Source organism: Rhipicephalus microplus, chromosome 6 (genome assembly GCF_043290135.1).
Source record: "Rhipicephalus microplus isolate Deutch F79 chromosome 6, USDA_Rmic, whole genome shotgun sequence".
In the NCBI taxonomy this organism is placed as follows: domain Eukaryota; kingdom Metazoa; phylum Arthropoda; class Arachnida; order Ixodida; family Ixodidae; genus Rhipicephalus; species Rhipicephalus microplus.
The window spans coordinates 92,241,712-92,255,350 of record NC_134705.1 but is presented as its reverse complement, the minus strand read 5'-3'; the positions used below and the strand labels follow the sequence as shown (position 1 = coordinate 92,255,350).

The following is a 13,639-nucleotide window of genomic DNA, read 5'->3' as shown; positions in this document are numbered from 1 at the left end:
TTTCAAATAGAACCGCACATCAGATACAAACACATGTATCAGCGTGCAAAACAAGAAAGAACGATGACAGAGACAGGTTGTAAAAAGTCCTGGCCCTCCAAATGTTTATTTAACTCATGATACCGGCTATACGTGTATACAATGGTAGACTTATTGTCGCACACTCAGCTGGATTGAATTTACTGTCTGAACAAGAAAGTGCAAGGGCTATGACATTTGACAGTGGCCGCGGCATCCAGCGCGCATAAAAAACAATCCAATACAGACAATTTTGCGCATAAATACCTTCGTCTCAAATGGCAAATGTAGATCGCAGGTACATGAATAATCAATAAAAAACACTCTGCAACTATTTTGAAACGGAACAGCAAACAACTTTACCTGCAAGACTGCAGCGTTTGCTCTTTTGGAGAACAGATTAACCTCTGCAGCTTCACGGTTCAGCTTGGCTATTTGCGTTTTTAATTCAGAATTGTTCCTTGCCATGGTTTGGCATTTCCGGTGCGATGATTTTGCGGCACACGGTACACGGCAAGGCACATCTTCTGGCTGGTTATAGTTGTTGGCGTGTCAATGAGCGTCGGTCGATCTTTTTTTTTTTTACTTTGTCGCCAGGTGCAATTTCAGGTGGTTCTGTGCATTCGAATTCGGAAAGAGGGTGCATAAAGTCTGAGGATGGTCCCGAAGTTGTGTTTGCGGATGGTACTGATGACATATGTCGCTCGATGTCAAGCTCTGCTGCGCACCGGGGCTGAACCTGTTTTCTTCCTGCATTGAAAAAATTGTGTTCTGTAATACGCCTTTCCTTGAAATTCGTTTTCATTGTTCCAATTCGTATGCAAGAGCCGTGGGGAGACGTCAAGCATTAAACATTGTTAGTCACTTTTTTTCGTTGGGCAGGGTCCATGTTCCTGGACATTTGAACGTTTCAAGGTGCGGCGGATTTTTACCACGGGCGGCACCATGTACTTTGGATAGCGTGGGAACACTGACGGCACGTGCAGCGTTCGCTTTCAGTCTTTTTATCTTTAGTCCCGGTTTATATTCGGTTGGAGCAAAGTGCACACTGCACACTTTCGACCTGTCATTTGGGAACCAAACTTCATTGCCAGCACCTTGAAAGGAAGAAGATGAACATTCAGTGAAATATTGTGAATAAAATACAAAATTTATTGTTCTTTTTTAGGTAGTATATCATGCTGTTAGAAGTTTATACCCTGGTGGCGAAGTGAATAAAACACAGTTATGAAGTGAGCGTATGACTTCACCTCGTTAACCATGTGACACACGTAACTGGCTGAGATACATTAGCACTAAATAAAACGGATGACCACAAGAAAGAAGACAAGGACACACGCTACTCACAACTTTTCATTAGGAGAAATGTTTTCACGTATATGTCCTTTTGTCATACATGCGCGTAGACAGGTAAACTAACACGTTTATATCACAGGCGGTAGCACAGAAATTCAAGTTCGAGGTCGAACTAATTAAGCGACAGAGGATATATATTCACGTATGCAACGATCTCTGCTCTTTTTGGTCATGTAATTAAACTACCAAAGCAATCTCGAATAAGCTGCTTCTTTCCACAATGGGTGTGTTTGAAAACCTAGTTGCATAACCACATGTAGTGAAATGGCTTCCATATGTGCACTCATGTCATCTTTTTTTTTTGCTAATAAAAAGTTGTGAGTATAGCACGTCGTCATTTACTTTCTTGAGGTTGTTGGTTTTTTTTTTTGCGCGGATATGCGTCTCAGTCTGTCATGCACCACCAACCAGCCCAGCAATTCACTTTTTTAAAGACACGTAGTCATTTACAACCCATATTACATTTTCAGCATGCCAGACAACGCCCAATTGAGCATACTTACCCTTTCTAGAAATCACCTTGATCCATTTTTCACCAACCTCGATCACTGGAAACACATGAAAAGTCACATCAGAATTCTTCCCTTGCTTTGATTCGCAGAAAGGCATGCAGCACACACCACCGTGATGGTTCATTTGCACAAAGAAACCTCGCTTCGCTGGTGTACAAACTGCACCTACCTGCACGCTTCTATCGCAGCTTGGCACGAGGAAACGGTAGCAAAAGATCTTCATTATACTTTTGAGTTTATTCAAAAAGAGGCTTTTATTCATTTTTTTTCAATCGTCCAGAGTGTATGCACGCAAAAACATTGCTGCTTTTCTTCCAGTGTCGCGCAAGCAGACGACAAAAAAAAAAAAAAAAAAAAGCGCGGCGGCTTATGTTTTGGTCGCCAGCAACCGGTGCGGATGGGGTAAGTTGTAGTGCCACAAAGCGCATAGCGGCAGGTGCCAGTACCAGAAAGGGCGTGCTGGCGTTTCGCTCGCTGGGCAGGTCAGTAGAATACAGTAGGTCGTGATTTAAACTATTGCTTAGTTTTTCTAAACATTACAACAAACTTTAGTAACGCAAATTTGAAAACAAATAAAATAAATAAAAAATTTAATATTGTTTTATGGGATTATTTTATAAATGTTGTTCTACCATTTTAAAATGTAGCCTTTGAGATTGGTAACACAAGTCGATAAAATTGTTATTAATTTTTGTGTTTATTAGGTGCCGTCCTTGAGGAGAGTGTTGTTTCAATCCCATTCGATCCAAATCCTCAGACGTGTCAAGTCATGATGGCGGCGGCCATGGCCGCGAACTTCGTCGTCTGCAAGTCGTCCTTCGCGCGCAACTCGGCGCTGCTACGCGACACCGCCTGCAAATGCATGAAATCCACGAAAGCGTCGAAAAACCCGTCAGGCACCGTCGCCGCATCGAACGGTGGCGACGTGCGGACGCCCAAAAAGTCCGCGAGCGCCGCGAACGCAATCAAGAAGTTCAACTTTGAAAACCTCTCTCTGTACGGACCCGTGCTGAGGTCGTCCAAAGGAACTAAGCTCGACAAAGGGCTGCGTCTCAGTTACCTCGACGAGCGGGCTCCTCGGCGTTTGAAGGTCTCTAGGTTGGCGTGCGAAGAACCCGAGGCGGCGAGGGTCGTCAGGGCGGGCGAGCGCCTTTTCAGGAGTCAGTTGGAGGCCGAACTTCTGGACGCCCTGACGTCGACCGACGAAGAAGCAGCGAGGCTAGCGGCTGCGAGCGGAGACGCCGAGCAGAAGGTCGACGTGAACATCCCGACAAAGAGCTTCGATCTCGAGGCGACGCTAAACTTCCCCCTGCTCAATTTCCTCCGAGATGGTGTGCCCGAAGACGACGACACTCACGTCGCCGTGCCAACGTCGCCGCCGCAAGACGAGGGCCCTCGCAAGGCGCCCAAGTACCCCAGCGTCACGACCATACTGAGGGACACGATCGACGAACCGTCCAAGTTACGACTCGAGTTGTGGAAACAGAAGATGGTGGCCGAAATGGGCGAGGATGGTTTCAGGAAGTACCAGGAATGTAAGAGCGCATGAAGTGCGTACTTTGTTCGTCGCCTGCGCAAGGCCATCAACGCGCATAAGGACCCAATTCGCACAGCCTTTATTGCGGCAATCGTGACAGATCTGTGCAAATTAAAGGCTCGGCTGTGGGGTCTCCTAAAGATAGAATTTGTCAAGGTCACTGCTTAAGCATTGCGCGGTATTATTCAGCAGCCATTTATTTGGAGAAGTAATACATCCACTTAAACATGCAAGACCTATACTGTTGGAAATACGAAAAAAAAACACAATTAAGCAATGTTAATAAGGTTTAACAACGATAATAATACTGCAGCAGATTATTGTTACATTAATCAAGGGACCATGAGTAAAAAACGCATAATCCAAGAAAAAGTAACAACCTATATTTAATTTCTTCCTGCAAACAATTTATTGGTGCAAAAAACTTGAAAATGAGGCGACATGATAGAGTACATGCCATAAAAACCATTTAGTATATGTGTATATGGGTTAATGTGCTCAGGTGGCACGTATATGCATTCATGAGTAAATTGAACAGCTCGTGGCATGGGTCATTTCGCCTCTTTAAGGAAGCCTACACGCATGCACATGCAGCTTCTCAAGCGGCACTTAGCCACCTGCCTACCCGCCATTAAGACACAACAGGCAATCTTGCCCTTTCTCGCAAAAGATGAGACCGCATGGCAAGTGCTGTGACCAATTTCTGCGGCAAGGTGTGAGCTGTCAGTGTAGGGGCTCTTACAATTTTCTAACGTGGCATCAAGGGAGGCACATAAGAGGCCCATACAAACAAATTCTGTTGGGGACTGACGCACTGAAATCCGGGAAAGGTATCAAACCAAAACCTACCAAGAAGCTGTCATTCCATAATTTTTTTCAAAGCATCAGCAGACTTAGTTTGTCCCTCTGGTGCTGAAATTGTGAATACCGAAATCTGGGAACGTCACTCTGCATTTCAGGCAAAAAATGTCTGTTCGATGTTCAAAATCCACATGATTCACCTCCAGTACTATTTAATAGAATTTCAATAACAGTATTCGTGCGCCCCTATAAACGGCGACACTTTATAAGAAGAACGTCATTAGCATAATTGCTTAAAAGGCAGCTGAATATGAGCTTCCAGCAACAAGCAAGCACTCTAGACTCAGTTTCAGAAGTTCCTGTCAGCCCTTCAGAGACTACAGGGCCCCTCAGGCAACAGGAAAGGCAATTCACCCCTCCACATGTATTCATCCGCGCCATGTCGTCTGCTCGCCAAATTGTGTATACGCACTCGTTGTGGTGTATATGGCTGGTTTATTAACTTAAAATTACACTAAAACTCTGAAACAAGCAATTACATCAGGCCACCAATATTGCCTCTTTCAGAACATTTAGTAACTTGGAGATGCAACGTTGCAGATACTGACTAGATGCCATTTGTGTGGTATACATGTGTCAGATCGGTGACTGAGTGGTAAATAATAGGAACAGATGCAATTGTTTGAATTTAGAAAAAAACATTACTTGAATAAGGCGGCTCAATTCATTAAATGGAGAACGCGAATGGTCGCTGTTTCTCTCCGATGCTGTTCATCGCTCTCGCATGACTGCTTCTCCGTTTACGCTTTCCTTCGTGTCTCCCGCTGTAAAGCTTTTTTTTTTTTTTTTCTCACGGTGCTTTTTTTGTTGTTTCTATCGAAGAATAAATAAGCGCAAAGAAAAATAAACATATTACGTATCTATGTGGAATACCACACACTATACCAACGCCAATTTTAGCCAACCCTACCAATCATAAGGCATTTATATCTAAGACTATGTCTTGCTGTGCAAGCATGTGGCTTTCTTACACCCTATAGCTTTGGTAGGGCTGAACCACAGTGGTGAAACAGAGTATGGACTGTTGTTATAAGCCACACAGTCAATGAGCAGGACCATTTTCTTAGTTGAGGAGGCAATTGGCTGTCGTGCTTCGCTCCTTTGGACAGAGCCTCTCGTGCCTTGTCAACTTGCATCCGACTACAGTCAGTCGTTTCAATGGTGTACGAATCTCTGTTTGCAGCAATTCTCAGCCAGGGCAAGTCGCTGCATTACAACATCCACGATCTCCTCAACGGGAAGCCAAAGGAGGAAATCGTGGTGAGGCCCGAAAATGAGGGCCACTGGCGAAGCCTCGAACCCTTCTGGGCCGAAATCAGCGAGGTGGCTCACCTGGAAAGCGCCGTCTGCCACCCTTACCTACAGTATCGAGGAATCATCGACTGTGTGGCCATGTGGCGGTGCGTCTCTCATTGTGACGTCTCACGTTTCTCGGGAACTCGATCTTGCAAAGTGTACACTTGAGGTCTCTTTTGTGAAAACTGGACTGACTTTTCTGTCGGCACGCTACTCCCAATTCAAAATGACGAAAAATTAAATTATATACTTGTTTCACTGGGCAGGTACCAGTAAAACATGTTGCATTGGATGCCTGCTGTAACCAAGTTGCATACGACTCTAATGTACTCAATGTATTCAATGCAATACAGTTCCACCTCATTCTAAGAAAGTTCCATCTAATGGCACCAATATTCACATTTATACCTTTGGAGGCTCAACAGCAGGCAGAACTCACACATTGAGCTGTAAATAAAAAATGTTCTTCCTACTGCAGCATGTCAGTGAAACAGTTTGCATAAAACATGGGAGCAGCATGCAAAAGAATTTGATGCTTGTCGAACAATCCTTTCATCACTAAAAGCTTGCATCAAATCAAACTTGATTGGTTCCTTACGATTTTCAAAAACATTCCAAGGTTGTTTTTGTGCCCAGAAATGATCTAGTCGCGGAGAGATAATTCGCTAAACCTAGTTTGAGATCGTCGAGAGATGCACTTTGATTGTACTGACAGATTTCAGTGATTGCCAGTTATCCGGGTAAAAGGAATTTCGATAGGCTAGAGCACGAGCCATGTTAGCATGGAGTGAGCAATGCGTCACGAGAGCCTTATCATTGTTAACCTTTTACATCTTTTGTGCTTTGTTACAGTATGCTCATGCTTAACGCATTTTCACTTTCAATCGATGTGGCTGCAGGGGTGAGATGGTGCTCATAGACTGGAAGACGTCCAAAAAGCAAAAACCACGGTTGTCAGATACCTATGACAATCCACTGCAAGTGGCAGCCTATGTCGGTGCTCTCAATTATGATGGCAACTACAAAATTCAGGTAAAAGAGACTCCCCGTAATTGCCTACAAAGTTAAAGTTGAATTTGATTACCTTTACTATGTAGTCGTGTGCAGCAAGTGCAAGTATTTGCTGTCAAAGTAAAGGCAGATTTCAGCATTCAAATATGTTAAACAATTCACTCAGATTCCATGCAATGCAGCATGCCCGGCTAATAAGCTGACCTTTTATAGCACAAATTCAACATGGCTATCGAAAATGGCTTGCAACTTGTCACGTTGCGTGGCCACGAAAGGCTGTGACCTACAGCTGTTTCACATTTCTCGTGACAAATGGCGTCATGTTTGAACTTTTATTTAAACTTTGTTTTAGTGCCCACAGAAGGCAAGGACGAGAAAGATAAAGACACAAGAGCGTTGTCTTCCGTGCGTGCAAAAAAAAAGCTTAAATACGGATACGTACCAACTTGCCTAGCTATCAGTTTTACAGCAGATGGCATCAGTTGCTCGTGTTGGTGGTACCAACACGAGCAAAAATATCAGTTTTTATTAGTAAAAATATCAGTAAAATATCAGTTTTTACCCCGAAATTTTACACTTGGGTCAAAGGAAACAAGACACCAGAAGCATTTCGTTTACTGCATTTCGTCTAATGCCTCTATTTCTTCGCACTGTGTTTGTAGATGCAGCTGCACTGACTAGCTGCTGTGCTACCCTGGAACCTATTAATAAAATTAGCGTAGGCCCAATGCTAAAGGGATGGTGGAGCTTCATAGGCAGCGTTGCTTTGATGTGGCGCCGAGCCTGAAGAAGGTGCGAACCTGGGCAGCCTTTCTTTGTTATCCTTTTTGGTTTCCTTTTTCTTTCGTGTCTCTGTTGCTTTCTGTCTCTATTTATTTCTCTTTCTCTCTTTTCCTTACTATCCTCTGTCTCCAACTCTCTCTATTTCTAGCTTGCTTCTTCTTTCACATTCTTCATGTTCCATGCTCTGCTCTCTCCTATCCTCCTTTCCTGCCCCCTTGCTATATGACACTATACAAGTCTATGCGATGTTTTGTCAGCGTCCGTGAATAGCGGAGTGGTTGAGACCCTTGCCTGCAGATCGTGAGTATGCGGGTTCGAATCCCCCTGTCCCCTAAGGAGTCAATTGACGTTTGCTGTCTGTCTTTAACTTCCTTTTTGGTGGATAAATGGCGACTGGTGGGATCTGCCCAACTTCGGTGGCACACCCCTGCCCATGACGGTGATGGTTCTTGGATTACCACATTACGTAGAGGTAGCACAGCTCCGCTGTTAAAACAAGTTACTCAATTTAAACTGCTTCAACTTTGCTAACCGTGCCAATTCTGTACAAAGCAACTGTACGTGATACAGTTGGCTTGATTAAAAAATAAGCCAATGTGCTATTTTTTTTCCTTTAGGTATTACTGGTGATGGTCGCCAGAGGCAGATTCTGTAATTGATGTACAAACCACGCTAGCGTAACTTATGTGTCTTTTGTCTGTGCACTTACTTCGGAACGGTGCTTTAAATGCCAAAGCGTTCAGTAAATCCAAGAGTACTTACATACACGGACATTTTCTTCCCTGCCTGTATTGCTCAAATTACATTTCTCACTTCCATTTAATGCTCGCACTTCATGGGTGATGCCACAATGCTGTACGATGTGGATATATTGTGTATGTAGGAGCACCAACAGCATATGTAACCAAACCTCATCATACGGACATTGCACTTGACATTTGAAAAAAAGAGGCAATATATCATTAAAGAGGCTTCTCTCCTCGTTCTACACAATTTAATTACTCTAACAGACCATGAACCCGAGGGAAACAAAAAAAGCATTAGTTATAGCTTTTAACTGTAGTCTAGTAACCATGACATGCATTCAAAGAAATTAAAGTGGATGAAAAAATTGACCTGTTCCTGGTGGCAACCGAACGTATAACCTTCAATAAACGTGTCTGATGCTCTGCCATCTTGGCTACATCCAGTTATTATTGCGATAGCAATTATATGGACACCCTCGGCTGGATTTGGCCGCCAGCGTCGCACACCGTATATGTATACGTATCTATAGATATAAAAACACAAGAAAGAAAAAATTCAGAAAAAAAGACTAGCGCACGGAATCGAACGTGGGATCTCCGCATCGTTAATGGAGCCACCGAGAGGCACCTCCTTCAATGTTCAAACGGCAAGCTATTCATATCTACCACTTACCTCTGTTGGCGGGCATTTCAGGGGGGGGGGAACTGTCGTGTTTCCTGCATTATCAGCAAGATGGCGTATTGAGCATGTGGCAGCTCTCACCTCTCACGCGTACTTTGACCCATGGAGTGGAGGGGAGTTGTCGATCTCTAGGGCACCCTTATCTCTCAGTGGGGAGGATCGTACTTCTTGGCTGGTGTTGGGCTTGCACTCCAATGATTCTGTTGTAGTTATGCAGTGCACAAAGGTCACTGCAATCGTTGCACAGTCTCCGTTTGTGAAAATGGTGCGCTTTTGAGACACAGTGAAGTAGCAACTGAGATGCTTATTCGCATTCATCTGTACCTGTGAGTACGTTTTGTACGTCATTTGTGCATGAGAAATACGGGGCACGTTTCAATCTGCTTGCCATTCTGCGCGTGACCTTCCAATTTGTTGCTATTGCGTTCATTGCTTCACATTTGCGGCAAAGCTGTGACTTTTTTTATAATTGTACATGTTTTACATGGCATGCCCACAAGGTAATTTTTCATTTACCATGTTATATCTATCGATTAATATTATGCATGTTTGTTATATCAAGGCCTGACTGTGTTGTTTACCATCTAATACTCAGGATGTTTATGATGATCAGGCTTCTTTAGGTGTCTTAACACTCACAGTGATCAATACGCAAGTTTTGCCAGATTTTCTTTAATCTCATAAACGGCCAATCTAGTACTACAACCTACTAGCGTCTGTAAATGTAGTACTTCAACCTACTTGTAGTGAAGTGTGGAAACTTGGGCAAGTTGGTAGGACATAACTAAATGTAGGAACAGCGCAACCAAGTAGTAGTTTCTGCGTAACTACGGATGCGAAAAAACAAGGACAGAAAAGAGCACTGTCTTTCAACACAGAATTAATATCGGAGTGGTATACATATATAGGCAAAAAAAGGAAAGAATGGGCATGCGTAGAAGGATGCTGGAACAACCACTGCGATACAATGTCAGCAAAACTTTTGTCTCTTGTTGGATAAGCTAAAAACAAATACACATGTAGCTTAAAAAATATCGACATACGCAATCTGTTTTTGCAACGCAACCGATGGGCAACTTACACATTTGCCGTCAAACTGATTTATTTGATAGGCTTCAATTATCTCACACGTGGCCTGCGAGTGGTGCTTGCCTAATACCTCGCAACGCTCAAAGAGGGGCACACAGCCGCAGTCTCGGCAGTGGATTTTGAGGTGTCCTTGAACCACATTGTGCACATTATTGTGCTCTCTTAAACGGTCATTCAGGCACCTTCCGGTTTGCCCTACGTATATCACTCCGCACGTTAGCGGAATAAGATATACGATATCAATAACACAAGGTACAAAGCGCGTTCTGTGTTTCACAGTGCATCTTACTCTAATTGCAGCTGGATTATTCACCAACTTTCAAAGCTTTGAAAGCTTTTCTGGGGCAGAAAACATGACAGTGACACCAGCGCGTTTACAGATTTTTTTTCAGCCTATGTGACACGTTATGCAGATAAGGGACTGCAACACAGTTCATAGGAATTGATGCATTTCAAGGCTGAGATTGCCCTCCTTGATTTTTAATTTGCTTCAAAAGTTTTTCCGCAACAGCGGAAATCAGGGTGTTTGAGTAACCAGCGCTTAAGAGGCACTCTACCTGTGCTTTGAAACTGCATTGCATCGAGTGTGGGCATGAACTCCTAAGAGTGTTTACCAGGCAAACAATAACGATATTCCTTTTCGCCAATTTTGAATGAGCTGAGTGAAAAGGTGAAAGAGGTTTACCACTTCTTGGTGAAAACAGCCTGCACAAATGATTGCTCCAAAGACAGAGTGTTAGGTCTAAGAACCTAATAGAATTACCAGACGGTAGTTCGCGAGTAAGTTTTAGAGGATACAAGTGCTTCTTAAACAAACCTAGAAGACTAGGGACAACTTCAAAAACAGTATCCAAACAATCAACAAATACAATGAAATCATCAACAAATCCACAGACCTTCACAACAAGAGACAAGTCAAGATCTTTTTGAATGTGGCGACCCTTATGCGCGAGAAAGACGTCACTCAAGACATTGTATCACAGCGGTTGTTCCTACACCCTTTTACACATGCCCATTTTCTCCTTTTTTTGCCTATATATGTACACCACTCCGATACTAAATCTTTGTTGAAAGTCAGCGCTCTTTTCTGTCTCTGTTTTTTCGCTCCCGTAGTTACACAGTAACTACTTCTATCTAGGTTGCGCTGTTCCTACATTCAGCTACTTGTAGTGCTCAGTATTTAATACGGTATGGAGCGGAAGTATGTCATAGTAATCTCTTGTACGTTAGGGCATGGAGTTACTAGTTCATGTGTGTACCCTCATGCAACACCAGTCAAATAACATTTCTAAAGAAATGTTCTAAAGAAACCTAACCTAACAAGTTGCATGCCTGTCATTGTGAGATTGGTTTCATTAGTGCCCCCCCATTTAATTTAATTCAGTTTATTTTCACATTTGGCTGAGAAAGATAATAATGCCAGAAATATTATCTAGTGTTTAACATCCCAAAACCATGATATGGTTATGAGGAACGCCGTAACGAGGGACTCTGTAAATTTTAACCACCTAGTGTTCTTCACATGCAACGACATCACAAAGTACACAGGCCTCTACCGTTTCGCCTCCGTAGAAATGCGACCGCCGCAGCCGGTGTCGAAATAATAATGCCAAGGGCAACGAGCATTTCTTAAAAACGTGTTTCTTAACACAACTGTTATATACGTATAGGATGTCCGCATATCTAAAAACGATTACAAACTTTATTTAAAGGAACATTTCAGTGAAAGCACATTTCCCGCCACAAATATAGTGCGTGTAGAACAAGAGAGACCATGGGGTAATCATAGCATTGAGTTGACGAGTGACTTTGTTTGGTTGAAAACTGCGATTTTCAGAGTTTGTCATCATCTGATAGAAAATATCTTTTATCTTTCATAAAAGTTATCTACACTTGGGTACTCATGGTTTAAAAAACAATTTTTGAAACTTTTTCTTCAACACATTAACAGGAAATAAGGGTGTACCATTACGTTATCTTTTTTTTTTATAACAACACTTGGTATACTTTTTTCCAGTGACTATCTAGCATGAGCAAACAAACATATGTACATGTGTTAATTCATGGAATTTACATATACATATTGTAACTAGAATCAATAGCCTAAGTAAACCCGTACTGTTTAGTATGTAAATGCCATTCATAAGTGGCAATTTCTAGACATTGACAAATGTATAAAAGAAAAAGATGTAGTTTAGTTTCTACACTCAAATTGTTCCACTTCTGTAAAATGTTGGTTACCACCTTTGTATAAAATTTTAATTTTCTGCAGGTAGAGTTCTACATAAAAGTACAACATATGCAACTTGTATTCATTTTTTTTTTAATTTCTTGTATATTCCGTACAACCAAATCCGAGTCATATCATTGTCTCACTCTTTACTTAAACTGACTGCCACGTATCAGTGCAGTTCTGCATTTTAAAGAATTAGTGAGAACAGAATTTCTAGCTTCACATTTCTATCATGTATCTACCTTGATCATTGGTGGCGAAAGCTTTTGCTCTGTTTTGTGCCTGCTGCAAACCCAGGTTCGCGATGCGATGATTGTGATCGCATACGAGGACGGCAGTCCGTGCCAGGTCCATCACCTGGGACCCACTCTTTGCCAGAGGCACTGGCAAAGATGGCTGCAGAGGGTACGCACCTACTGGAACCAGCTGAACCAGAGCACAGCGATGTTGTGATTGCCGAATCCAGAACTTGTTACCGTGCTTGCGTTACTCGGTCATGGACAAACCACGGAGAAGCGATTGAGCCATGCGTTAGCTTGGTTCTCCTTTTTGCCCTGGAACTATGTTGGATGACCACCACCGCTGGACTTTGACACAGCTTTCTTTGTGTCAGTAAAATATAAAAAAATGGTGGTTGTGCATCTGAACAGTTAGTCTTGCTATGCAATGAACAATGGCCTTATAATTAAATGTGCAATTGTGTATTGCACTTTTTTGATGTTGTGTTTTTGTATCAATCACGATGTGGCCTACAGAACCAGGAACTTCAGATGACTAAGGTCACAGCATCCTGTAATGCTCTTTATATACAAGCCAAAAGCTGTCAACTATTCACATTTGTCGAAAATAGTCGGCATTTGCCCGAGACCACTCGAACGCAAAAGCCATCTTCTTTTTCTTCTCATTGGATTCATTGTTCTTCACCCACCCTCCTTCTGAAAGCTCTCTGGATGTATTGTGGTTATGTACTGCTGCCAGGATCGAAGGCATTACAAGCTTTGTACACGTCATCTGCTTTCGCACTGTCTCTATGATCAGTCTGCCAGTCACGTACGTCATAACATGATGTCACTTTACGAGATTTCATTACGATGTCATCACATTACGATTTGTGTATCGCTCATGTTGATGCCGCTAGCCAATTTTCACGTTTTATTAGGAATATGACACATTTGCCATAAAATAATATTGTAACTGCGTGGTAAAAAGCCAATAAATCAGCCAAAGTGGCCAAAAGAGTGAAGGAAAAGGGCATTGCTCTTTCTCTACCTAGCCCCTTTTGGCAATTTGTCCTACTGTTTACCAAGCTATACTATCGGTGTCAAATGAAACATGAACAGTGGAGCATGTCGCCCATACATTAGGAAGTCTATGGTACACACCATACTGTCACCATTGAGTGGTGCACACACCCAACAAGGCAGCACTGCACAATCAAAGGAATGAATGAATGTGGCTCACGAGTGGCAAACCACATGAGTGTACATGCGAACTGTAGCAAGTGAACCACTGCCG

General features: G+C 42.7%; 1 protein-coding gene across 1 annotated transcript; it reads left to right on the top strand.

Annotated features, from left to right (window-relative positions):
- The first annotated feature begins 2,615 nt into the window (after positions 1-2,615).
- LOC119167478 (mitochondrial genome maintenance exonuclease 1-like) lies at positions 2,616-12,842 on the top strand. Its single transcript, XM_037418959.2, has 4 exons — positions 2,616-3,421; positions 5,468-5,684; positions 6,480-6,612; positions 12,422-12,842. Exons 1-4 carry the CDS (start codon positions 2,656-2,658, stop codon positions 12,575-12,577), a joined length of 1,272 nt encoding a protein of 423 aa, XP_037274856.2. The 5' UTR covers positions 2,616-2,655; the 3' UTR covers positions 12,578-12,842.
- Positions 12,843-13,639: the final 797 nt, after the last annotated feature.